Below are 26,048 nucleotides of genomic sequence, written 5' to 3'. Positions count from 1 at the left end.
GACTATGGAGGCCCCCCCCTTGGCCAATATCAGTTTGACTTTGAGGTTGGCTGTTCCCACTTTCCCGGTGTCACCCAGTCTGCAGCCCCCCCCCCCCCCAGAGCTGATGTGGACCCGGCTCTTGTCCTTTAGGGCGTCTAGGATCCCAGGGCTCATGTATGGCTCTGGGCATCGGCTCCTCGCCCTGGAGAAAGCAGGAGAAGGGGGCAGGGTGGGTGCAGGCCGGCCGCAGCCACATGCCTCTCTGCCAGTCCCCTGCCCATGGTGCTGAGAGCCCTTGCCGCCCGGGGAGCTGCTGTCTGCCCGCCTGCCGCAGATGGCACTCTGGATAGCTGGGCAGAACCCGATACCGGGTGTACAGTTTCTCAGATGAGCCGAGGGCTCGGTTGCCAGGACTTACTCAGCACTCCAGGCACGTGGACTGGCCAGACCCGCTCCGCTCCTCCGTGCGTGCGCCCCAGCACTCTCTCCTTCCACCTCCCTCTTTCTCTTCTGCTCTCTCTTTTCCTGTCTCTTTCTCTCCCCACCTTCACTTCCTTTTTCCTCCCTCTGTTTCTCTCTCCTCCCTCTCCTAGTGTCTCTTTCACCTTGTTCTGCCTCCCTGCTTCCCTCCCGTACTCTTTTCCCATCCGTCATCCTCTCTCTCTCTCTCCGTGCCTCTGTCTCTCCCCACATCCACAAGACAGCCCTGTCTCCCTAAGCTCCAGCTCTGTCATCTGTTTCCTCCACCTCAACCTGCCTGTCCCCATTCCTAGACCAGAATCCCCGCTTGGCTTCGCCCCCGAGGCCCCCAAGGCCCCCGCGTACGCTGGCGCTGAACACCCGCAGGAGCATGCGCAGAGCCCAGGCGTCAGACTCTCAAGGCAGCAGGAGATCCCCAAGTACAAGCCCCTCATTGCACAGATGGGGAAACTGAGGATCACAGAGGGAGGGGACTGGTCCAGGGTCACACAGGCAGTACGGCCGGCACACAAGCCAGGACTCCTGATGGGCAGCTATTTGTGCCACCGGCTTTCGTCCCTTATCCCGCACCCCCACCCCCCCGCAGCAGGTGAGTCTTCCATGCGCAGAGCCACGCAGGAGGCCTCCCTCTCGCCCCGGCATCACAGGTCCTCTTGGCCCGGGCCAGCCTCCCACAAGAGGCCTTTTCCCTACCCCTGGGTGAATTCCCACCCTTCCCTCTGTGAGCCCTAAAGAGTTCACTTATAATTCACTGTGAAATCAATCCAGGGATCTGAAAGCCTGCGAGCTCCCCCCCTCCCCGCCCGCCGTGGCCCACCCGCTGCCCGCCCGCCCCAGCCCCCACCCAGCTCCCCGGTCTGCCTGCCTTTATTGATGCCGGCCTACCGAGAGAACCATAACGAGGTTCAGACCTCCACCGGTCTCTGGAGGCCTCATTATCCAGGAGGAAAAAAAAATGTGGTAGAAAAAGGGAGGAGGGCGAAGGGCAGAGATTGATGATTTCCAGGAATAAAGCAGAAAAGCTGGCCTCTGCTGCACCCTTGCCCCGTGTGCGGCGAGAGCTACAGAAATAGAGCCGCCCGTGCGGCGTTTCCAGGCCAGAGGCGGCCCTGGATGGCTCCCCCGCTTTCTGAGGGGCTGCCTGCGAGGCCCGGTGCCAGGAGGACGGCTGGGGTGAGGCTCTGCTCCAGCGCCGCCACCTTTGACCCTGGGGTAAGAGAGTGAGAGGTAAGAACTGGCACTTAAAGGACGCCTACTGTGGCCAGGCACTGGGTCGGGTGCTTCCCACCCTTTATTTGTGCTGCCACCCCCACCCCCAACACACCCACACACATGACCCTCCAAGGTGGGTCTCTTCATGCTTCCCGTGGAGGCAATGGAGTCTCAGTGACCAGAGCCACTTGCCTAAGAGGAGTGGAGGAGAGATCCAGGCCAACCTGGTGCCGCAGTTGACTGTAGCCGTCCCTGTGGGCTCCGTGGAATGCGGAATAATAATAATAAAGGCAGGCGAGACCTTTGCTGATCACTTACCAGGGATGTGCTGGCAAACGTCTACCAACTGGCTCTCCGCAAAACTCCGATCTGCAGCATATGCCAATTTCTGGGATATAAATACTCCCACTGTGGCAGATTTCAGGGTTTCCAAATTGCCATCGCCGAACACAAAGTTGGGAAGAGACAAGCACCACTGGATCTCGTGTGCCTGTGCAAGCTGGCCCAGGGCCCCCCACTGGCACCCACCCAGGGCAGACTCTATTTTAAGCACTTGACTTGTAGTGACATGTATGAAGAGAACGGGGACTACTTGGATGAGTAGAATGTCAACACTAAGATCGTGTGTGGTGACGAGTGCACCAGGACGGTGAGCTTTGTGTCCACCTGTGTGTCCAGGACAGTGGGCTTCTTGTCTGCTATGGCACCTCCCTCGGTGCCTGGGGCAGAGTAGATGCTTCCTAAATGCCTCTGTGGCTGAGTCGGGTGGCCAAGGGTCTACTCTAAGCCCTGATACCTTCTTGCTACACGTCCTGCGGAAAATCATCTCGCTTCTCTAGGCTGCAGTTTCCCCATTTGTGAAGTGAGTGCCAGGCCTTGCATGGGGGTCACGATGTCAAACAGCAACAGCACTGGGCAGGTAGATAAACGGGTGATGCAGGCCTAGCATGCCATCTTGTTTATTAAACACAGGCGTATTATTAAGATTAGTGCTAGTAGTTTTGACTATAAATATTTCAGAGAGACTTATAGATAAATATAACAAATGCTCATAGACCTACTACACAACTTAAGGAATAGAACTTGATAGCATTGAAGTTCTTTTTATTGAGATAGAACTTACATGCTAATCTTAAGCACAAGGCTTTACACATTTTTATGTTTGTGTACACTCATGAGAAATTCCCCAGGGAGTCCTCTCTTGCCCATGCCAGGCAATGCCTCCATTACCAAAGTAACCAGTGTTTTGGTTTTTAGCCCTATAGATTGGTTTCGCTCGTTTTTGGACTTCATACTATTGGAATCATAGAGTATATATCTCAGAAGGCACTTTTGTAAGCATATTTTTTTTAACTTCTGTAAACACTGTGTTCCTCCTTCCCTGCCCCCACCTCAAGTCTTTCTCTTCTCAACCCCCCTCCCTACACACGCACTTTTGAAAAAGGTAGAGGTACAGAGAACTCTGCCTTTAATCTGATAAATGAGATGATTCAAACTCAGTGATGGATGGAAATGTCCCTTGGGCTTGATGCTGGAGAGACTGCAGGGAATGGTGGAGATTGTGGCAACTATGGAAAACGCACAGGTTTTTATTTTTTTGGCTGCTTCCAAAGGAGGGGCAGCTCTAGCCAAGTGTTGCAATGTGGAAATGTGGGCCTAGTGTGGCCAGATTTTCCATTTTTTTCTTGAGTACAAGAAATCTGGCATTTTTAAAATTTGAAATCTCTTTTTTTTAAATATTGGCAACTAATTTTGACTTTTGTTAAGCACTTGTATGCCAAACCAAACATTTCTGTGGTTTGTGTAGCCTAGAAGCTGTTGGCTTGCAATCTGTGGATGAGATAAACTATTCCAGCCTGGATATCTAGAATTCTGGGGTGGCAGCCTGTTTCCCTTCAGTTCCTAAGGAGTATCTCCGATCTGTTTCCACACTGCCCCTTGATCAGGGATGCTGGGAGAGTTTCACAATAGAAAATGCATCTCCCACCTTCAGATGTTTATAATTCCTGTAGGTAGATGAGACCTTGGCTTTTATAATGGTTTCTGGAAAAAGAATGGGAGGAGAAAAGAGAAGAAGAGAGGGAGAAAGATAGGGAGGGAATGAATTGAAGAAAGGAAAGGTAAATTACCATTTATTGACTGTCTATGATATAGAGGCATGTTTGCTAGGCGATTCCTTGTATGCAACCTTGTTTTGTCTCCATCGCACCCGAATGAGGTCAGGAGCATCACCATTTTACAGAAGAATAAGCCGAGGCTCAGAGAGGTTGTCCCTGTCCAATTCACATAACTAATATGGCTGACTTAGCCAGCACATTCTGCTGCATTCCATACTGCAAGGCAACCGTTGTACACGTTGTTTTTTTTTTTTAAGTATGCAACATGTGCATACAGAGGATGCAGCATTTGTTTCTTGAAAGGAAGGTAGATTTGTGGAAAACCCTGCCAAGAGTCAAAGGTCAGAGGCAGAATGGTTCTGAGAGACTACTAAGTCCAGTCTGTCTGATGTGTAGATGGAGATACCAAGTCCCCTGGAAGGGAAGCCCACAGACGAAGAGATGCAGCCAGAACCTACTGATCAGTCATTCATTCATGGACACACTCACTCATCCACTCATCTGATAGTTTGCTCACTTGTTCATTCACTCATTCAATAAGCACTGATTATGCACCTCCGTATTCTTCAAACACTAGGGATACGGAGCAGGAATGCCTAGGCTTTTAAGAAGCCAGAAGCGGCCGGGCGCGGTGGCTCACGCCTGTAATCCTAGCTCTGGGAGGCCGAGGCGAGTGGATCGCTCGAGGTCAGGAGTTCGAGACCAGCCTGAACAAGAGTGAGACCTCGTCTCTACTAAAAATAGAAAGAAATTATCTGGCCAACTAAAAATATATATACAAAAAAATTAGCCGGGCATGGTGGCTCATGCCTGTAGTCCCAGCTACTCGGGAGGCTGAGGCAGTAGGATCGCTTAAGCCCAGGAGTTTGAGGTTGCTGTGAGCTAGGCTGATGCCACGGCACTCACTCTAGCCCGGGTAACAAAGTGAGACTCTGTCTCAAAAAAAAAAAAAAAAAAAAAAAAAAAAAGAAGCCAGAAGCTTGCTGACTGGTAACAAAAGGATAATAATAATAATACTATAATAATAATAATTGATAGGATTCACTCACGGTAAGTCCTACAAAGCAAGGGGAAAAGTTAAGGGAAGCCAAGGGCTCATCTTAGAAGACATCCAGAAGAGTGTCAGATCTGGGCCTCGGGGTGACGAGGCTCTCTTAGGATGCCTTCTCACATGCCTTGGGCTCTGTGTGGGGCCCATCTTCTCTGAGCTCCATCTTTTACACGCTGCCCGCCTCCAACATTTGCCTCAAAGGGCCTCTCCATCTTTCTGAACCTTTGTCTCGCCATTAGTCAAAAGAGCGAGCTGTTTTATACTTACAGTTTCAGGGGATAGTACACTTTGAAGGAGAGTGTAGTGTGCAAAGTATAGACCTTAAAATCAGATAGGTGTGGGTTTAATTGCCGACCGTCACTATCTATGTATACAATTTGGGGCAGGTCATTTAACTTTTCTGTGCCCCAGTTTTCTCTTGTGTGAATCAGAGTCAAAAATAGTACTTATCTCATAGTTATGGTGAGAATTAAATGAGATGAAAACTCCGAGCCCAGGGCTTAGAGCACAATATTCATTTCACAGAGGATATTGTGTGGATGCGGATGAGGATAATGATGATGATGATGGTGTTGGTGTTGGCGTTGATGGAGGTGATGGTGGTAGGGCTAGGATGACAAAGATGAAGAGGAGGAAGAGGGTGATAGTGCTGGTGGTAGAGGTGATAGGGGTAGTAGTGATGAAGATGATGATGGTGAAGATGACAGTGGTGCTAATGGCGTTGATGATGATGCTAATTGCAGGTAGGAAGAAAAGACAGCCTATTCTTCCTACCCACCAAGGCAGGACATGAAAGCCCTCTTACAAGTCCCGGTCTCAAAGGGCTCTGGCTGAGCCAGATGTCTCCCTGGCATCAAGAGGAACGAGGCTGACATTTGAGGGGCCCTATCTGGGCTCTCCCAATGTGTGCTGTAAACAGCCCAGCCTTTCCTTCAGCTCCCACCGCCGGTCCCCCTCCCCAGTCCTCCCAGCACACAGAGGGGCCCTGTAGTGAGACAGGTGGGGCGTACAGCCCTGAGTAATAGTGGAAAATCCAAAAGCCTTGGAAAGATAAATAGGTTCATGCAGATAGTATAAAAGTCCTTTTTCTGAACTCACGTCAGGTAAACCTCAACTGACAGAAACTTGTACAACCACACCAAGACACTCCTACAGATGGATTAAATTAGCTCTCACATAAACAGGGGGAGGGATGGGCATCAAATCCCTGGTGGATTCTAACCCTGCTGTTCTCTGCTTCTCTATCCATTACCAAATGTCCTCCAACATCCCTGGATTTTGACTGGGAACAGACTCTCAGATGCAGAGACAAAAGAGTCTGGTTAACAGAATGAAAGCAGGTGATACTGTCCATGCGGGCCCATGGCTGAGAAGCAGAGAGGAGGAAAGTAGCTTAACTGGAAGGCAGCCATGGAACTGAAGCTACCTACATCCCTTCATTTGTATTTGAGTCGCATGCCTTCATGTAGTTGTTCACTGTGCTCCCCGCTTCATGCTCAAGGGAGACAGAGGTAGCTAAAACTCTGCACCTGCCCTCAAGATACTTAAGAAATTGGTCCTAGGTTAACCATTTTCACATCATTTATCTCAACGCATCATCGTGCAGGCCTATGACATTTTGAGTATCCAATTTTATACATGGGAGAACTAAGCCTCTTAGTGGACATTTACAAAGCAATTCCAAGTCAGAATTGCAACCACACCTGTCCTACCTCAAATCTCATGGCTTTTCCCACATGCCATATGTTTATTGAGCGTCCTCCGTGTGCCAGGCACCGTTCTAGGCTCGAGAGCTCCAGTGTGAACCAGAGATGTTGCAGAGCAGAGAAGAAAGACACACAAGCCAGGCTTAGCCTGAAGTCACCTGATTTCCTTTGCCACAAGCTCGCCAAGGAACCTAATTACAGTTTGGCTGCCGTATGGGTCTGCCCTCAGGGAGAGAATGGGCTGGTCACATGGATTCTCCACATTCTAGCCCATGTGACTGTTCATTTTTTAATTAAAATTAACTGGCTTTAGCCAGGAGAACAAGTGCTGATCATATAGACTTCTGTGGCTGGTTGCTGACAAGGTTACCTCCTACTGCAAATCTAAGCATGTGCTGTTTTATTTTATTTTATTTTATTTTTTTCTTTAAAGAAATAATTGTCATATGGCATGAAAACTGAGGCATCTATGGAGAATAGAAAAGAGAAGTTCTAGGATTTTTAGGGTAGCCTCATTCCTGATACTATTTTAGCTTCCTAATGTTACTTATATTTCTTCTTCAACTTACTTTGAAAAATATCATCATGTTAGATTTTATGTTGTGAGCATCCTTAAATCATTTCTGGAATGACTGTTTCCAAATCCCAGTTTCTCCACCTAGCAGCTATGGAGCTTGGGGAATTTATTCTCTTATGACGCCATATCAATGCCCACCTCACAGCATGGTGGCATGAAATAAATAAGATAATGTATAAAGTTATTAGCACCACAAATGCACTCAATATGTTTCGGTTGTCATTAACATCATCATAATTGTTATTAAAGGAGGTCATAAATAAATATGTGTGTGTGTGTGTGTGTGTGTGTGTGTGTGTGTGTGTATATATATATATATATATATATATATATATATATATATACACATGCCTATAAGCTCTGCCTGAGGGAATTGGGAAAAATACCACAGAGGAAGTAAGTTTTGAGCAGATATGTAAAAGATAACTAAGGATTCTCCAAGTGACAAGATGGGGAAGGGCATTTCATTGAAGGGGAACAGCGAGAACAAATTCACTGAGCTACAAAAGTGTGGGCGACCTCAGGACACTGAGCAGACCCGTGTGGCGTGGCAGCAGGTAATAGCAGGAAAGGTTCTCTGCCTCTCCAGGGTTCTGAACCAGAGGTTAACTCATTCCCTCAGCAGCCCACTTGCTCTCCAACTGTAGTGTGCATCAGAATCACCCGAGAGGCTTGTGTTTAAAATTCAGAGTCCCAGACCCCAGAGAGCAAAATTCATTAAACCCAAAGCAAGGCCAAGGAATTGGCCTTTTTAATGTGTCCCGCAGAGATTCTGATGAAAGTGGTCCTCAGCTCGTGCTCTGAGAAACCCTGCTCCACACTCTCTCCCATCTGTTTGCCGTGGCCATGCACATGCATGTGCACAGAGACACATGCACATGCACACCCTGCCCTTCCTCCTCCCACCTCATCCCAACTCCACCAGCGGCTCCCACGGCAGCCAAGAATTTTCTGAAGGGCCTTTCTGATCGTGTTTCCATCCCCCGATTCTGCTTCTCCTCAGCCCTCGTTCCTGCCAGGGAAATACAGAATCATGACACATGCAGTGAACACAAATATTATTTTAATCTTATGGCTCCTGTTATTGCAAGTACCTGGGCAAGTTCTCCGTGCAAATGCCAGGGTGAGGTCAGGACTTGGAAGGGCCAAGAAGAGGTGGGGTGATTGAATGTGGTGCCAGCTCCCTCCCAATCCCAAACCCATCTGACCTCTCTCTCTCCTTGTCTCTGCAGAGAGTTGTCTGCACCGCTGGGCTCAAGTGGTATCCTCACCCTGCTCTGATTCACTGTGTCAAAGGCTGCGAGGTGAGTCACGAGGAAAGGCACGCCTCAGCTTCCTAGAAATAATCCCACTGTTGTCATTGTTACGTGAGGGATGGCTGACATTTACTGTACCTACTAAGTGTTATAAATATCCGTTTAGCAGACTTCTTGGCCCGGAATCAGCAACCCCCTTTTACAGATGATGGAATGGAGGCATAGAGATAGGAAGAGACACACTAAAAAATATAAGTAGTGGGTAATGGAGTTGGGAGTCCAAGTCAGGCTTTTGTGGCTCCAAAGCCTGTGGTCTACAGAACATGGGATCTGTGAAAAAGGAAGGGTGGAAGGCCACAATGATTTAGCATCTACAATCCACCAGGAGTTTGACCAACATTATCATCACATTTAACTTTTACAGAGCCCTATGACGCATTTTTTAAAAATTTCCATTTTACTGATGACCTTTATTTGCAGATAATTTTTTTCTGCCCCAGGTCTTAGTCATTCACTCATTCTTTAACCCCAAAAGGAATGTGGATGCCGTAGACCCACCCACGGAGCTGAGGTGGAAGATCCTCTTGATCCTTACATCCTCTGACTTCACAGCGGGGCCATTCCCCAGAGCTCGATGGTGGGGATCTGTCTGTGTGTCTCAGTGACACGCATGGTGGGGGAGGGCGGAGGGTCCTTGGGATGTCAGCTGTGTTCCCAGGAAAGGGCTGACTATGGGACTCAAAGCCATTTCTGTGCATCGCTGTGCCCCTGCCGGTTCCTCTCTGCTAGCAGTGAAAAAAAGGCCCTAAATCCCGTCCAAGTGTCTGTCCGAATCTCTGGGTTCCCCCCAGAGTCCACTGAGGAAAATGCAGGTGAAAAAGACAAGCTCATGCCCTAGAAAAATTTGTATTTGATGAAACTCTTAACATGTCAGAACCAGAAAAACTCTTTTAGATAACCTAAACCTAACTTTATATGTTAAAGATGGAGAAATGGAGACCTAGACAGCGGCCAGGTCTAAAATTTGGTGGAACACTTAAACTGGGAAGGCTGTTAGTGGGAGCTGGTTCTATTTGCTTGTTGTGGACAGTGGAAACTAGGAGCCAGAGAGGGGACAGACTGGTTGGTCTAAGTTTGCACAACTGATAGTCATGGAGCCGAAGCACGAGCCCAGGTCTCCTGACTTCCAGGCTAGTGGTTTTTCTCCTCCACTAGGCTACAGAACCCATCCCCTGGCCTGTAAGTGTCACAAGACAGTCCTTGGGTCACACATTTCTTTCTGTACATTGGTTAGGGACACCCCTCACCCCCCCGTGCCATCTTCTCGGGGCACTTGACATTGCAATCTCTAAGAACGTCATTCTGTTAAGCTTCAGTTTGGAACAGCAAAACCAAGGCCAAAGCCCTGTGGTTGTTGCTTCCTTCCATCTCTCTGGATCAGCCCAGCATTTTGGAAAAAGGAAGCTTGTGTTACCTGGGCGCGCATTCTGCTGAGTCAGCGGTCTGGGCAACCAGTGTAACAGCGGAATTCGATCCCTCCTTTGACTCAGCAGTGAGGCCCAAGAGACCCTCACCTGTCAGGCCCTGAGCCCTGCCAGTGATGCTTATCGCCTTTGCCCTTGCAGGTGCCCTCATCTCTCTTCCTTAGCTTAGAGCTAATAGTTTGTGTCTTGTCTGGAGCTGAAAAGTATGCTCAGAAGAGATACAAACACTGGGACCAGGAAGGAGTCATCAACCTCGAGTATCTACAGGTAGCCAAGATAAAGAAAGGATGTGGGGACTCCAGACCCCTCTGCCCTTTGCAACAAGTGGGGTCTAAAGTGATCATTCATTCACTTGTTCATCAGAGCTTCACCAAATATCTCTTAGATACCAGCTACTAATCTAGGTTCTGGGATAACTGTGGTTTCAGTCAGTGCAAATGGAACTGTGCTCTTCCCAAGTCATCTGTGATATCTTCTTGCTCCTTATCCATCCATCCATCCATCATTTTACTAAATAAACATTTACTGGACATATATCTGATAAAGTTTTGCTCAAATTGCCAGACATTTTGCTAGGTATCTAGGATATGAGAATGAATGATACACATTCCCTGTCCATAAGGAACACAAGATACAGTGAAGGAGCTAGCCAGTTAAAGAGAGAATTCCAAAACGATGTACCAAGAGCTATCACCAAAGCAAGTACAAGAAGCTTCCAAAGCACAGAGTATCCTGGGGCCATTAGGAAAGGCATTTTGGAGGGGTGATGTTTCAGCTAGGTCTTGAAGGATGGGTTGTCTGCCCGAACACATTACTAGTAGAAGTAGCAACACAAGGAACACCAGAAACGGAGAAATCTCAAAGTAGCAGAGCTTTTCTCATGCTGTTCCCTCTCTCTACAGATTCAGTCTCCTCCATTCCCATCTAATTAACTCCTACTCTTCTTTATGATCTCAGCTGAAACATCATTTCCTCAGGGACATCTTCACAGAGCTCCCTGAGTAGATCAAATCTTTCTATTCTTTAATAACATCATGCGCCTCTCCTCCATGGCTCTTATCAGAGTTGAAATTGGTTGATTAAATATGTGATTATTTGATTAAAGTCTGTCTCTTCACTAGAATATAGATCTAGAGGGGTAGGGGCTATATCTATCTTGACTCACTATTGCATCCCTTTCCTTAGTACAACGTGTAACACACAGTAGTCATCCAATAAATAGGGTTGAATGGAGGATGGATGGGTGGATGGGTGGAAGGAAGGAAGGAAGGGTATGGTTGCAGGAAAGGGCACATGGGGAGAAGAGCTAGTGATGAGACTGGAGATTTATTTCAGAGTCCAAATAAAAAAGAACCAACTTCATTCATCTTTTTTTCTTCTTCCCCAGGTACTGCTTTAGCAAGTCAGTTTCTTTCATTGTAAGGAAGGCATACTTGGTCTCCTTCATTAGTCTGTTCATGTATTATATGGAAAGAACATAAAGAACACAGCCCCCAGGCAGACCTCCTAAGCCACAGAGAAAAACACAATGATCACTTTGGACCCTGCTTGGTACAAAGGGCAGGGGCGTCTGGGGTCCCCAAACCCTTTCTTTATCTTGGCTACCTCTAGGTACTCAAAGTTGTTTGTTTGTTGTGTGTGCCCCTCTGCTCCCTGTGGGGCAGCAGAGCTGTGGGGCAGCTCCCACTCACTCCAGAATGCTAATTAGACCCATTTCCTGCTTCTCTCCCCACTTATAGCCCTTCATGGGAGACAATTACTGTGATGCCATCAACAACCGAGCCTTCTGCAACTACGATGGTGGGGACTGCTGCACCTCCACAGTGAAGACCAAAAAGGTAGGCCCGTGTGTGTCCCAGGCAGCCACCCCCTGTGCACCCCTCTGGCTTGCTGGCCAGGGTCACTCCTACATGCCGCACCACCGTTGTCCTGGCTGTGCCAGCACTCTGTCTTCAAGCTTTACTTCATTTTATTTTTAAGCTTAGACTCAGGTGTGGGAGCAGATAAATAAAAACTCAGTAAGTACTTTTAGAAGGGCAAGACATAGTGCCGTGAGGGCCCAGGCGAGGGGCCAGAGAAGGGTCTGCCAAAACCTGAGGGTTAAGGGAAGGGGCAGGGAGGTGGTCAGGAGAAGGTGATGGGGCAGGAGACTGGTACGTAAAATTCTAGAGAGAACACACATTGTTAGGGGGTATGGCTGAAGCCTAGGGGGAGAGAGAAAATGGGACATTCCCTACAAGGTGACTTATGGCCTGTGAGCATTTTATCATCTGTTTGGTTTTTCTTACCTGTAGGAATAGGGGAGGAGGGCATGGTCATGATTTTCTTTCTCTGTGTATTAAGATTCACACAGGAGTGATTCAAATATTTACAGTAAAACTGAAGCATTCAACTGAAATTCATATCAGCCACTCGCAGGAAAGTGGCCACCTCCATTTTCCCCTGCCTAGGGCTGGCAGCAGAGTGGGGCTAGAGCCACGAGTTGGGAGAGAGGAGATAAACCCGCCAGCCTGGGTTGAGAAGTGCTCTTGTGATGAATGAGCTAATGGGAAACTATTTCTATCTTTATACTCATCTGCAATCTGAGCTGAAAGATCATGTGATCTCAAAGATCATTTGCTCTAATCTCTCATTTTAAAGAAGGGGGAACTGAGTTTCTGAGACAGGAAAGGCAAAGAATCATCGTTAGTCACGGCTGAAGAGCCTTCTAGGATCATCTGCCCCAAACTTTTCATTTTATCAGTAGGGGCGCTGAGGCCCATAAAAGAGGAATGATTCATCCTAGATGGCAGAGCAAGTGATAGAAACAGAGCAAGGTTCTGGCTTCCAATCCAAGTCCTTTTATATGGCAACATCTTTAAGAGAGTTGGTTCCTTCGAGAAAGATGCTCTGACCCAAAAATGCAGGGATGAATGGGGCAAGACCCAAGGAACACACCCAGATTGGAGGACTGTTACTAAATCTTTTGGTTGTTGAGTAAGGATGCCAGGGTTGTCTGGGATCAGTCAGTCCTGTGTGAGCAACACTTTTCCACGTGCTTACCCATTTTTTGGTTTGGGTCTGGGTTTTGGTAGAACACTGAAGGCATATACATTTTCTGCTTAAGTACAGGAGAAATAAAATTCATTTTCTGGTAATAAATTTTACTATTCTTCCTAATTATGAAATAATACATATTCTAGTCTTTGGAAAATCCAGAAAGAAGAAACCAAAAAAATTCACTTACTACCTTACCCCCCAAAGACCACCACTGCTTTCTTTCTGGTGTATTTTCTTAAGTGTGAAGTTATATGTGTCTATGTGATATTATTGCATTTCCAATTTGGGATCTTGTTCTGTTTACTTAGCAAAGGGAACATTATATATAAAAATTATCTGATATTAGTATAAACTTCTTTTTTTTTAATTATTTAAGACCTTTATTAACAGGTGCTTGCAGTTTGTTGACTTTTTAGAAAAAATCAAGTTGTAAACTTTTATTACAAATGAAGTTCTTAAAAATCTCAACTTGACCAGATATGAAACAATTTAAAAACATTTAAAGGCACATTGAGACAAACCAGGCTTTTTTAAAAAACACATTTGTTATTACCAAAAAAGACATCTTTAGGTAAGAATAATAAAAACCCCATGCTGCATAGATAATGCAGACAGTTCTAGTTATCTGGTCAACGGGCAAAAAGCAAGCACTTAAGGTCTTCAGCTCCAATCTTGTTCATTTCTTATTGCTGGAATTTCATATTCATTTCTTCTTGTTGGATGACTAAACCGGACGATGGTGGAGATGGTAAGCCGGCATTTACTCAGCTCCGCCTTGCGCAGCCTCAGGACGAATTCTCAGCTGGTGGATCGGCTGCTTTTGTCTCTGCCGTCTTGTGGTTTATGGTTTTCTGGGCGTCTGCGTCGGTCATTGAAGTTGCGGCGGTACCGACGTTGAGGCGGCTGCTGACCTTGGGTCTCATCTACTTGATTCTCTGTATCCTCTTCACTGCCGTCCTCTCTGGGCTGTCTTTGGCGAGGAGGGCCCCTGCGGAATCGTGGTCTATAACCGCGATCCATATTCTGTCTTACTGGTGGTCTACCTTGTTCTCCTGCACCCTGGTTGTCAGCACCCCCCATCACTTCTCCCTGCACAGGAGGGTTGGGATGCTGTGGTCGCCGCCCATAGGGTCTCCGCGTGTAGCAAGGCGGGAACCTTCGCCCGCGGTAGGCGGCGTTGTTGGGCCTGGCCCTCAGGAGCGCTCTCCGATCCCTCATTCTTTTCCCCACTCTCACTGTTCTGGTAACTCTGCTGGTAATTGCGTGGGGGACCCCTGCGACGTGGAGAGCGTCTGTGATGGTTACGGTCTGAGGCATATTGACTGCCTTGAACTGGAATCCCACCAGGGCCTGTAACATTTGCCGCCTCCGCACCCTTTTCTCCTTCAACCACATCAAACTGCACAGTTTCTCCATCTCCTGCTCTGCGAAGGTACTTCCTGGGGTTATTATTCTTCTTTAGGGCAGTCTGGTGTACAGATACATCGTTGGTGTCATTCCTGTTGATGAAACCATATCCGTTTCTTACATTGAACCATTTTACTGTCCCCAAAACCTTCGTTGCGATGACCTTCTTGTCCCCGCCGGCAGGCACCGTCCGGGCCACCGCTCCCTGCGCCGCTGCCCGTGGTGCGGGGCTGGGTGTCCGCAGCGCTGGGGGCGGGGGCGGGTGGCGGCTGCTGGGTCTCGGCTTCGCTGCTCACGGTGACCCGGCCGGCTGCCGCAGCTGCAGCTCCCCCCGATGTGTGATGGTAACTAGGCTGGAGGGGGCGGTGGGGCTGCACAGGGGCCTGCTCTCCGCTCCCGCTACCGATCGAACTTATCTTAACTGTATTTTTGCTGTGTTATTATTTATTATATGGTCGTGATGTATATATACTAGTTCACATAACCATTTACCTTGACTTTTATTTTTAACTTTTGGATTATTTCTGTTTCTTACAATTATACATAATGATGCTAATGAATGCCTTTGCATAGAAACCTTTTCGTAGCTCTAATTATTCCTCTATGGTATAAGCACAGTTAAGGTTCTTGATACCTGTTTCTGAATGAATACAGTGTACCATAGTGTCAAAGCAGGCCATTTTTTTAAAGTGAGTGGGCAATGAAGTTTGTGTTTTACATAGATGTTTTCGTAGAATTATGACACCTTCTGATACTATCAGTTGGAGAAAGAACAGTTCTAATAAGAATAATTCTTCTACTTATTATACCTCATATACTAAAACATAAAAAATAAAACTTACTGGAGTGGGATTCTTTTAAGTGGATTACTCTTTCTACAGAGTGCATGGTAGGAATGTGAAGTCATGATATTAAGGTTCAGATGCAAATTCCAAATTATCACAGTAACTTTAGTGCATACATATATGTGAACACCAAGTCACCACGTTGACTCTCTGCTCCTGTACTGGGGTCTATTGTAGCAATCCCAGCTGTTCCTATACTGGGGTCTACTGCAGCAATTTCAGATTCCTGGGCCCTGAGATAAGCACTGACTCTTCACTAAGGGACCCTGGAATCCATTAGCTCTGAATGTGTTTCCTAGTCTTTTTTTTTCTTGTCCACCTAAATTATAAATGGGCTTTTTGTGCTAACAGATCTGCTTCCACTTTAGACTATTGTTTCTTCCTGTTGGCCAATTCAGCAGATTACATGCAGCCAGGCGTCCTTCATCCAATGAGATGAACGTCCACTGAGCATCTCTGTGTGCCCGGCACTGGGCCAGGTTGTGCACACGCGGCAGAATCTGGACAAACTTCCTGCCCGTGGGAAACTTGCAGTCTATTAGAGTAGCCTGGTATTAAGTAGTGCGCCACACAACTATGCCTTTAATTTACCTTTGCGGAAGAGGCAGTGAAGAAAAAGCGTAGGATCTTAGGGAGAACAATGAGAAGGCCAGAGAAAACTTCCCTGAGGAAGCGGCATTTCCACTGAGTCCTGAAACAAGAGTGGGGGTTTTTCTGGTGAAGGTAGATGGTAGCTGGGAGAAGAAGGGACAGGACTATACGTGATACATGTTAGAACCACATGTGATATATGGATTAGAGAGACTAAAGGCCTCCCTTGTGGCAGATATGACTTCGCCGTAGTTATTTCAGTTGTTCACAGGTGTTTGGGGCTTTTCAAATGGGAGATTCCTGGAAGTCTGACTTCCAGAGAAGAAAGGTGTCACAAATTAAAGTCACACTTCCTACAATTTTTTACATTTCCCAGTTTAACTTTTACATAAACTCCAACTTCTTGAAACATTTCTCCTCTTTCTTAGACACTCCCAGCTCCTTTCTGCAGTAGACTAGTTTATAGATGGTGAAAGATGGAGAAAATAGATAATAACACAAGACATCGCAAAGTGAACTACTGCATATTCCAGACATTCTGCTGGACACTTGGCCTCTGTTATCCTCTTTAATCCTCATGTCAACCCCAATGGGCTGTTACTATTATCCCCATTGCATGGATGAGCCAGTTTGGCCTCAGGGTGCTTATGAGACTTGCCTGAGTTCACTTGGCTAGTGAGGGGTGAAGCCCAAATTTGAAGCTGTCCTGTCTGATTCACAAGTCCTGCTCTTCCTCCTACATGAGGCTGAGTCTCAGAAGAGGACAGCAATAGGGATGGCCTGTGTCCTTGGTGCACCTGGCCACGAGCCTCCCAGCTCTGGTTGGAGACATTTCACCGTGAGTCCACACTGCCAGGGAACCTTGGGTGTGGGATCCCTCCCTTGGCAAAAAAGAAAGCGGCTTTTCCAAGAAGCAGAGACAGGGCGGAGAGTAGACGAGGCTCCCAGCCCTGCCCGTTGAAGCCCAGACAGGAGTTTTCCCCCCGGCATCCACAGGGGAGAAGAAAGTTCTGCTTTCTATTTTCAGCTTCCACAGTAGGAAGCCTCTTACGGCAGGAGAGGGGCTTCCTTCCTCTCATCCCCCGTCCCTTACCTGTTGGACTTGTTTAGTTCCCACCTGCTCCCTTGGCCCCAGTGCCACATCATGGGAATTCCCTTCCCCAACACACCTAGGCTGACACCCAGAAACTCAGCCATGGGACAGATTTGCTTCTAGCACCTTCCTAAATCACAGGGATTCTGTTAGTTGAGCACTTACTATGTGCTGGGCTATGGCTGGGATCTCTGTGTGCATTATGTCACTTAGACTCCAGAACAACCCCACAGAGTAGAAAATTGAGCCCCAGAAAGGTGGAATCATTTGTACAAGGTGACAGAGCTGTGTGTGAGGTTTAGGATTTCCTAACTCCAAAAAAATCATGATAGCTACAATTTATTGAGAGCTTACTGTTTGCCCAACATAGTGTTAACTGCTTTTACATGTCATTTCATTTTATCAGCACAGTTGCCCTGTTGTAAGTGTTGTCTTTTTATCCTCCTTTTATAGATGATAAAACTGTGGCTTAGAAGAGTTAGGGTCACATGGCCAGTAAGTGGTAGAGCTGAGATGCAAACTTAGAGAGTTTAAACCACGCGGCACCTACCTCGAACGCCTCTGAACAGCTTGATGCGATGGGCTTGCATCTTGCTTGGGCATCTTGCCCCTCCCTTGAGGGTGAGCTGCTTGTTTCGTGGACCTCTTGGAATGGAGCTCCTGGGATGAACTCCAGGCCCAGGTTGTTAAGCTTCGGCACCTTCTCCCAGACTTCCTTCTTGCCAACTCTCTGCCCGGACCTCTTCCTGGTCCCTGGGGCTGGGCCTCCCAGTCACTTGGCCCAGCGTGGTGCCTGTCTGCTCCCTTCATCCATCCTCCCCTTGTTTGTACAGACAGCAGCTGTTCCCCACATCTGCCTTGAAGGGCGACCTGGGCCCGGCTGGCAGACAAAGAGCAAGACAGCACAGGAAACTCTGTCTGACGGGGTGTCCAATTTCCCACCCAGACACCTGCCTGCAGTGTGTGGCAGGCGGGAAGGCGCAGGACTCAGCCTCTCAGGATGTCAGTTTATTATTTTCCTGTTGGAGCCATGAGGAGCCCCAAATACAAAGCAGATTTCCAGAATGGCTGCTACAATGATTTTGCTTCATAACAACAACAAAAAGATCAGTTTGTCACTGGAATCATTCTAAGTAAGCGTGTGTTGGGGGTGTGAAGGGGAACAACCCCAGCATAGTCAACATACCAAAGCTTTCTAAGGTGTGGTGGGCTGGAACGCTAGCGGTGGTCATGTTTCAGACAGCTGCTAAGAGACTGGTTCTGGAAGATGTCTGGGTGGTTGGCATTGCCGTCCCGGTTCTGAGACTTACTTGCTCTGGGACCTTGCGCAGGTCAGACTTATCTTGGGTTTTTCCTCTTGATATTTGGATTAGATTCCTGTCTAGGCACTCAGTGTGCCAAGGCTTTCTAAGAAGGTGTGCCCAGGGACTTTTCACATGGCTTTCTGGGTTGAGGTAGTCTTCAAGTAGGAACTTGAAGGCTGATTAGGACTGAGACCCGTAGAGGATAAGAAGAGGTTAATCCCAGCAAAGGTCTCAGCACAGGATGGCATGTCCGAATGATTGATATTTATTTGCTAAATCTGGAAACGCTACCTAAGTAAGAACATGGTTTCTCAGGAAGGGACCTTATACCCAACATGCAGCCCACTGGTCTAAGGAAGCTAGTGATTCTATAAGACAAGGGAAGATAATCAAGATCATTAGATGAAGAGAAGCCTTCTTAGCAGAGTGGGCCACAGCCTATGTGGAATGGGGGCTAGATGTTGGGCTGCCCCCTGGAGATCGGTATATCAGTGTCTATTCTTGACCCAGCAGCCAGATAGTCCTTTTAAATCAAGTCATATCATATCCTACCTCTATGCAAAGCCAGGCAGTACTCCAATTTTACTTGGAGTAAAAGCAAAGTCTGCCCAACAGCCTACAAGGCCCTGTGCTCTGTCCACCCATATTACCTCTCTGCCCCTGCCCTGCCCACTATCTGCACCCTCCCTTACTCAACTCCCACCCTCTGCACTCCTTGCTGTCCCTTGCACAAGCCAGGCATACTTCTACTTTACAGCCTTTGTCACTGGCTATTCCTTTGGTCAAGAAACGTGTCTCCATTTGTCCTCATGCCTCACTCCCTCCCCTCTTCAAGTCCTTGCCCAAGTGTCCTGTTCTCAATGAGCCCCACCCTGACCACCCATCCCCACAGCACCCCTGGTACTCCCATGCCCATTTGCCTTGCCTTGCACTTCTTCCTTCCTTCCATAACACTATAAAATGTATTTACTATTTATCTCCGACAGTCTCTACCCTTCTTGATACTAGAAACTAGAATGCAGATTTCATGAGGACAGGAACGTGTATCTCTTTTGTTATTGATGTTTTCCAAGTTCCAATGTAGCTCACTGTTTCCTGTCCAATAGTAGGTACTCAACACCCGCCAGTAAGTGCTTGTTGAATGAGTGAATTTAAGGTAGTCCCTGCTGTGTGATAGATGCTGTGCTAGGCCGTGGGTGAGATGAACCTGGTCCCGGGTGCACTGAGTGCATGTCTTACAGATGTGTGGCCACACGCTTAGAGTACAGTGAGTACTCACGGAGACACAGCAAGGTAAGGAGGGTCAACAGAGCTTCCTCGAGAAGGTGACACCAAACGTAAGACATGAAAATTCCAGAAGGTCTTCCCCAGGTGCAAGAAGTAGAGGAGGATCAGAGACAGAGGCGGGAGGGAGGAGAGTGTTTCTGGCAGAAGGAATAGTCTGTGCAAAGACCCGGACATCAGAGAGAGTATTAAGGAAATTACAATTCCCTGAGTATGGCCAGAGCACAGCATGAGGGGAGAAGGATAAAAGCTGAGCCTCGAGGATGAGCAAGGCTTTTATGACCCAAGCCAGAGAGTGTGAACTTTATGCAGAGGGCAGTGGGAGGATTCAAGCACTGAGCCAGTCTAGGGGATCCCAGAAGGCTTCCTGAAAGGTGTGCTTAACTTGGAGGATTAGTAAGAGATGACAGGCAGATGGCTAAGCAGACTGGACTGACTCTTCCATGTCCAACAATCTCTGGCTTCAGAAGTGTTATGATTCCCACCCCTCACTTGGAGTACAGCTCTGACTTTTTTATGTGGATGAGGAAGGGACTCATTTTAACTTGGTCCTACCGTAGAATCTGACCCTTAAGGAGGGGTCACTCTCTGCTGGTGACCTCCCTGTTGAGTGTGAGTCAGATCCAGCCCCTGCCTGTCTCTCAGCGCCAGACCAGACCTGCAGCCAGGGCCCTTGGTGCACCTGCCTGAGCTGCATCTGAAGCGCTCACACTCACTGGCGGAAGTGCTAGCCTGGGCAGCTCACCCAGAGAGGGCAACCTGTGCCTCAACACCATCTCTAGCCCAGAGAAAAGGAGGAGAGAGTCCTGGCTCTTAGTCATTGCCCTGGCTTCTTAACAGAGCCCCAGAGTGGGTGGCCAAGCCACGCATGGGACAGCCTAGCCACGTGGTGCTAGGCATCCCCACCTGGCACTCATGCTGCGGGTGGTAGGTTTTCCTGGGAGGCCACCTGGGGGAGAAGGTGGGAAGCTGCTTGGAGAGTCGGGGAATCTGGGGATTGGGCTCAGAGCTCTGATTTTATCAAGATGTGGCTCCTCTCCCCTTGCCTTGGTTTCTTCTTTTGTGAAGAGAGGCCCCTGAGTCCTGCTCTGCCTCCCTCCTGGGGCATGGTGCAGAGGAGTGGTTACAAACACGGAGGCAGATCCCAGGCCACCTACTGGCCCAGTGACTCACCTCTATGCATCTTACTTTCCTCTGAGATGTAAAACAGGGATAGTAAGAATAGCTGCTTTATTAGGGTTGCTGGAAAGAGTGAGATAATGCACACTGAGTTTAGCTCAGTGCCAGGCACATAATAAGGGGTAAAGGCAACTGGCTATTAAAAAGCAGCAGTCAGCCTTGCCAGGTTGGGAAGAAAATGCCTTCTTTTTATTCTCACTTGCTGAAAATCTCTCAGTGCCTGGAGTGGGGTTCACAGCCCTGCATCATCAGCCTATTGACTGGTACTGAGGTCTGGGGCGGGCTTGTTTTGCTTTAAATATTCTGAAGCCTCTGTTTTGTCATCTACACGATGGGTATCCAATGACAGCCTCACAAGGCTGTGCAGAGTCAATGAGCTAGCACATAGAAATCGTCTGGCACGTGGAAGGCTCTGGGGAATGACTAGTGTGTGTGCACCATGGTGTTTACTGCTTGAACCTGCACAGACAGGCCTTATCCAAAAATACTTGTGTATGGTAGGACTGAGCGTACCTGAGTCTTTTCCAGGTCAGACCTAGGAACACCTGGGAGTCTGCACCCTTCTCTTTTCTGCTTTTGATCTGTGATCAGTAGGGAAGCTTATGACTAGAGGAGACCCTAAGGCAGGCTCTGAACCGGCAGTTCACAGAGAGGCAACAGGAGGGAACAGGACACTGTGCACTGGGCATTCTGAGAGCCGGATTGGAGATGACGTGGTTTCATTGTTGTGAGGTCTTGATAAAGGCTCCTGTTTTGCACATGAGGAGACTGAAGTCCTCAGAGTGCCGGGGACTTGCTGAAAGTCACGTGGTCCCTGTGTAGCACCTACAACTGAGTCCTAAACTCCTAGTGAGCTCAGTAAATGCAGCTGCACTGACAAGCATGTGGTGGAGACAAGGAGACAGCCTCCTGAGATCAAACCTGCTAGGCTTTGCCATGTTCTGATTGGGTTTCCTTCTGTCTGGAACATAGTTTCCAGGCAAGTTTATCTGGGAAGTGCTGAAACTCCCTGGCGAGCCTGGGGAGGACACTGCTCCAGCAGAGCCAGAGTGGGCAGACCAGCCTGAGAAGCTCAGGGGTGGCACAGCCCTGCCAGCTGGTGATTTGGGGGAAGCTAATGGAGCTGGAGAGGGCAGAAAGGGGATCATGAAAGACAGGCTTTGTGGAGGACGTCTGCATCTCTAATTCCTCTCTGGCCAGGGCTTTGCCTTCTACCTTTCTCAGACCGAGAAGAATTACTGGCCAGATGGGAAGATAGAAGCCACGAAGACCAACTCTTATTATAGGTAGGGAGGCTGAAGCCCAGAGAAGGGAAGTAACTTGTGCAAAGTCACCCAGCAAGTGAATGCAAGAGTGGAGGTTCCCTGGCTTATATTCTGCCTGCATGTCCACATGTTCCTTTCTCATCCATTCCTGGGTCCACTGAAAGCCTATTTTGTGGTATATAAAGACTCAGTCCAACAACAGGCATGGCCTCTGCCCAGACCAAGCTGACACACAAGTGAGGAAGTAATTCAGAACAATAGGAGTGTAAAAAGAGGAAGCGGTGATATGGTACGAGGGTGATGGTGCCGTCTTCGGCTAGGCCAATGAGGGAGGAGGTGATGTTTGAGGTAAGACCTGAAGAATGAAAAGGAGCTGGCCGGGGAAGAGCAGTCAGAGTGGAGGAACGTTAATGGCTAAAGACTTTAAAAGTAGGAAAACACGTGGCGTCCTTGAGGAACCAATAAATAAATAAGCCACAGAGAGCGAGGGGAAGAAGGGAACCAGGTGAGATCTGAGAAGTGTGTAGGGATCAGATCATGCATGGCCTGAACGTGTGGTAAAAACTTTGGATTTTATTCTAAGAGATAGAATGTGGGGCATATTTAGCTGTGTGAGGTGTGGCAGGAAGCACAAAAGGTGCAGCAGATGTGAAGTGGTCCCTGATGGGTCTGAGACTCGATGGGATAGAATTACAGAGAGAATTGTAGAGAAGATATTAGAGGAAACTGGATTATTCTACTGACAGAATATGAGCGAAGGTAGGAGACGGGACAGATGATGGGATGGGGGAGTTCAGGACAGAAAAGTTGACCTAAGTCTCAGAGGTGGGAGAGAGGAGATGACAGGCAGGAACGATGGGGAAACGTGAGTCCCTGAGAAATTCTATTCAGCACATATATATGTATTCAACACTGGGCACCTCATAAGTGTTAGGCCATGTGCCGGAGCTTTTGTGTGTCCTCACAACCATATGAAATACAGTATATTTTTTAGAATCCTCCTTTTATAGACACAGAAACTAAAGGTCATGACAGTGAAGGGGTTTTCCCAAAATCGTTCAGAATATGTAGAGAGTGCACATCCCAGTCCAGGCCTTGTGGCTCCCATGGGGGTCACCTCCACGCTCTACCTTAGATGTTGGGTTTCGACGTGGCTCTGCCCTCAGTTTCCCCTCTTGGACTGGAGGGTTTTCTAACTACCTCTCTTCCAGTTCTAACATTCTGTGCTTTTCTTAGCGGTAAAGATGTTGTGGGAAAATATTCTAGATTCTAGATGGAATGTTCTAGGTTTATTCCACAAAGTCACAGAGGCTGTAAATGTCCTGAACAGAGAACAGCAAGTATTAATAGTTGTAAGGAGGAAGAGGAGTACTGCCTGGAAAAAGGAACTGGGAAAATGCTCAGCGCAGCATCAAGCACCTATGAATTTAAATTGAAAGGAGAAACAAAGAGATGTGTTAGCCACAGGTACAAAGAAAGAGTCAGAGTGAGATGGAGAAACGGATAGAAATTCTGTGGCTTAGGTCGTGCAAAAACAAGAATAAACAAGATCGGCCTGGTTCCTGACTCACAGAATTGGTGGGAGGATAGATAAGAAAAATTAAATAAACAAAATAAAGGGGAGAGAGAGTGCAAGAGTATGTGTGTGTGTATATGTGTGTTTTTATATGTATGTGTGTGTTTGTGTGTGTCTGTGTATAAATACTGAGCACTTAGTATATGCCAGGCACTGTGCTAGGTGTTTTTGATGAGTTATTTCACTTATTCTTCATCACAACCTCAGGAGGGGTACACTTTGGTTATTCACATTTAATAAATGGGCTCACTGAGGCTCCGAGAAATTGTCACATGCTCAAGGTCACCCCTCAAGTAGGTGAGAGAGCTGTGGTTTATACTTAAATCTTTCTGAGGTTCAATCCTACATTTTATAATAAATTGTTGCAAAATTTCAGGACTGAGAAACTGATGGGAGGGAACGTGGGAGGGAGAGAGGGCAAAGACGTAGAGGAAAAAGAAGAGCTAGGCGTAGAGAATGGCTCTGCCAGTACGTGAGAGAGAGGGATAGAAACAAAGATGCTCTCTGAGACTCCTGAGTACTTGGAGACCCTGCCCGGGCAGGAGGCGAATGAGGTCATTAAACCCATCTGCGCAGATGGGGGACCCTCTGGGGAAAGTGATATGCAAATGTCATGATGCAATGAGGTGAAATCCACTTGCGTTAGTGCAGGCTGGGACTCAAGCAGGGAGTGCACTGTGCTCTTTAGAAAGATAGATCATCTGCTGGATGGGGAAGACACTTGCTCTGTTGGGCTCTTGCTCTCGGTTTCTAGAAAGGAAAGCCAGCCCAAGGTCACAGAGCACATGAAGGGATGGACTGGGAACCCGGACTCGGGCCTCTTACTTTTGCTTACAGTAAAATCTGCTACTGAGGCCCTTCAGATTTTGTGCAAAACCTGTATGTGAGCTATTTCCTACCCGGGATTTCAAGCCTCCCAGAAGGTGGTCTGAGCTTGCCTGAGACATGCTTTGGTTTTCATCATTGCCTCCCAAAATCAAAAGTACCCATTTGTGCAGAGAGTTAGGTTTTCTTAAAAGACACTTCCACCTCCTTTATTTCACTTGATCATCACAACAGTCCTCTATGTTAGATATTCCATTGTACAATTGTATTAACCAACTTTAGTATAGTGCATTACCACTTTTCACCTGTGGTTTTACTCATCCCTTATTGTTTACAGTGCATGGTGGGTCTTATATTAATAATATACCAGTTCTACACATAAGAACCTGAGGCTCAGAGAGAAGTAGCTTGTCTGTCTTTAATACCAGATGTGTCCCTTATTACTTTGGGCAAATGCTTATCCCTTTCTGAGCCTCAGTTTCCCCATCAATAAAAGGGTGATTGTCATAGTATCTATCTTACAGACTTGTCAAAAAAATTCAGTGTTTTACTATTTGGAAAGTGTTTGGTACATTGCCTGACCCATGGCAAGTGCCCAATCTATAGCAAGTGCCTGTGCAAAAGGACACTGCTATGATAATGACCATGGTGCTCTTGACAAAAGTTATCACAGTGACAGCAAGAAGCAGAATTATGACTTGAATTTGGATCTTCTGCTCCCACAATCCCATGACTGTAACCCTGCCCTGCCCTGCCTCTCTGATAATCGCTGCTTCAGACCAAAACACCTGGTTCACTCCTCTCTTTCTCTCTTCAGGTCACACCCTTCCCAATGTCCTGCGACCTACAAGGTGACTGTGCTTGTCGGGACCCCCAGGCCCAAGAACACAGCCGGAAAGACCTCCGGGGATACAGCCATGGCTAAGGAAGGACAAGGAGTTGTCAAAGAATTCCCAACGCCAGGACCCGCATCCCTTTGGTATTGATTTCACAGTCTGCTGCTCAACAGAATGGCCTCTCCACACCAGGGATCCTTAGCACCCAACCGGTCTGCCTTTAATTTTACCCAGGAAGGACTCACAGTGGGGCAAATGAACCAAGTCTTGCCATGTTGAATGACGGAATGGAATCCCATCCCAAAGTCTGAGATGGATTGCATAGACAGTGTGCAGTCCCAGAGCCTCCTAAAATTCTAAGCATTTGTCACACAACCACAGCAAGAAACATGTTCTGTATCTAGGAGTATGCACATCTGTGGTTAGTACACATGCATGCATAACACCCATACAAACATCTGTGCTAGGGCAGTTCTAGAGACTGAGCAGAGAGAGACTGGAACAAACTCAATCTTTCTTTTCCCAAGATCCTAGCCAACACTATCCTTGGGAGAAAGAGAGTTTCAGAAACTGCTAAGACTAAGCAAGTGTTGAGATGTCAAGATAGCTCATACCCTGAGGCTCAGAATATGTAGGGCATGCACAGTTGTGTAGTCCTTTGGGATTGGAAGTGAAATAGACTGTGATCACCTACCTTCTAGGGAACTAGGATCCAGGAAGAGGTAAAGATTCCAAGGTGTGCAAATCCCCCCCAATTCTTCTGCTGCCGTAGGGATTTTACCCCAACTCCAGGGTTCGAGGCCAAGCTGGAAATGGCTTAGGATTGCAATGTTATGGTATTATACCAGCCCCCTGCTTGAGGCTTGAGGTCATAATATCACTCCATAACCCACCTGTTTTCCAAATCTTGCCTTGGGACCACATTTGCTGCTACTTTTC

The 26,048-nt window shown here is 47.6% G+C and overlaps 1 protein-coding gene and 1 pseudogene across 2 annotated transcripts in view; one reads left to right on the top strand and one right to left on the bottom strand.

The window, feature by feature from the left end:
* The window catches only part of PAPPA (pappalysin 1), a 236,897-nt gene extending 211,262 nt beyond the window's left edge, over positions 1 to 25,635 (top strand). The window contains exons 20-22 of the mRNA XM_045563088.1: positions 8,358 to 8,429; positions 11,605 to 11,703; positions 25,091 to 25,635. Of these exons, the coding sequence (XP_045419044.1) occupies positions 8,358 to 8,429; positions 11,605 to 11,703; positions 25,091 to 25,198 (279 nt within the window). The 3' untranslated portion in view covers positions 25,199 to 25,635. The remainder of the gene's footprint in view (positions 1 to 8,357; positions 8,430 to 11,604; positions 11,704 to 25,090) is intronic.
* Positions 13,665 to 17,443, bottom strand: LOC123646322 (annotated as a pseudogene). The gene is made up of 2 exons (XR_006737869.1): positions 17,391 to 17,443; positions 13,665 to 14,682 (listed from the first exon to the last, which is right to left on the bottom strand). The product of XR_006737869.1 is annotated as a Y-box-binding protein 1-like (transcript).
* Positions 25,636 to 26,048: the final 413 nt, after the last annotated feature.

Source organism: Lemur catta, chromosome 10 (genome assembly GCF_020740605.2).
Source record: "Lemur catta isolate mLemCat1 chromosome 10, mLemCat1.pri, whole genome shotgun sequence".
Taxonomy (NCBI): Eukaryota; Metazoa; Chordata; class Mammalia; order Primates; family Lemuridae; genus Lemur; species Lemur catta.
The sequence above is the reverse complement of the archived record's forward strand: the minus strand, read 5'-3'. Positions and strand labels throughout refer to the sequence as shown.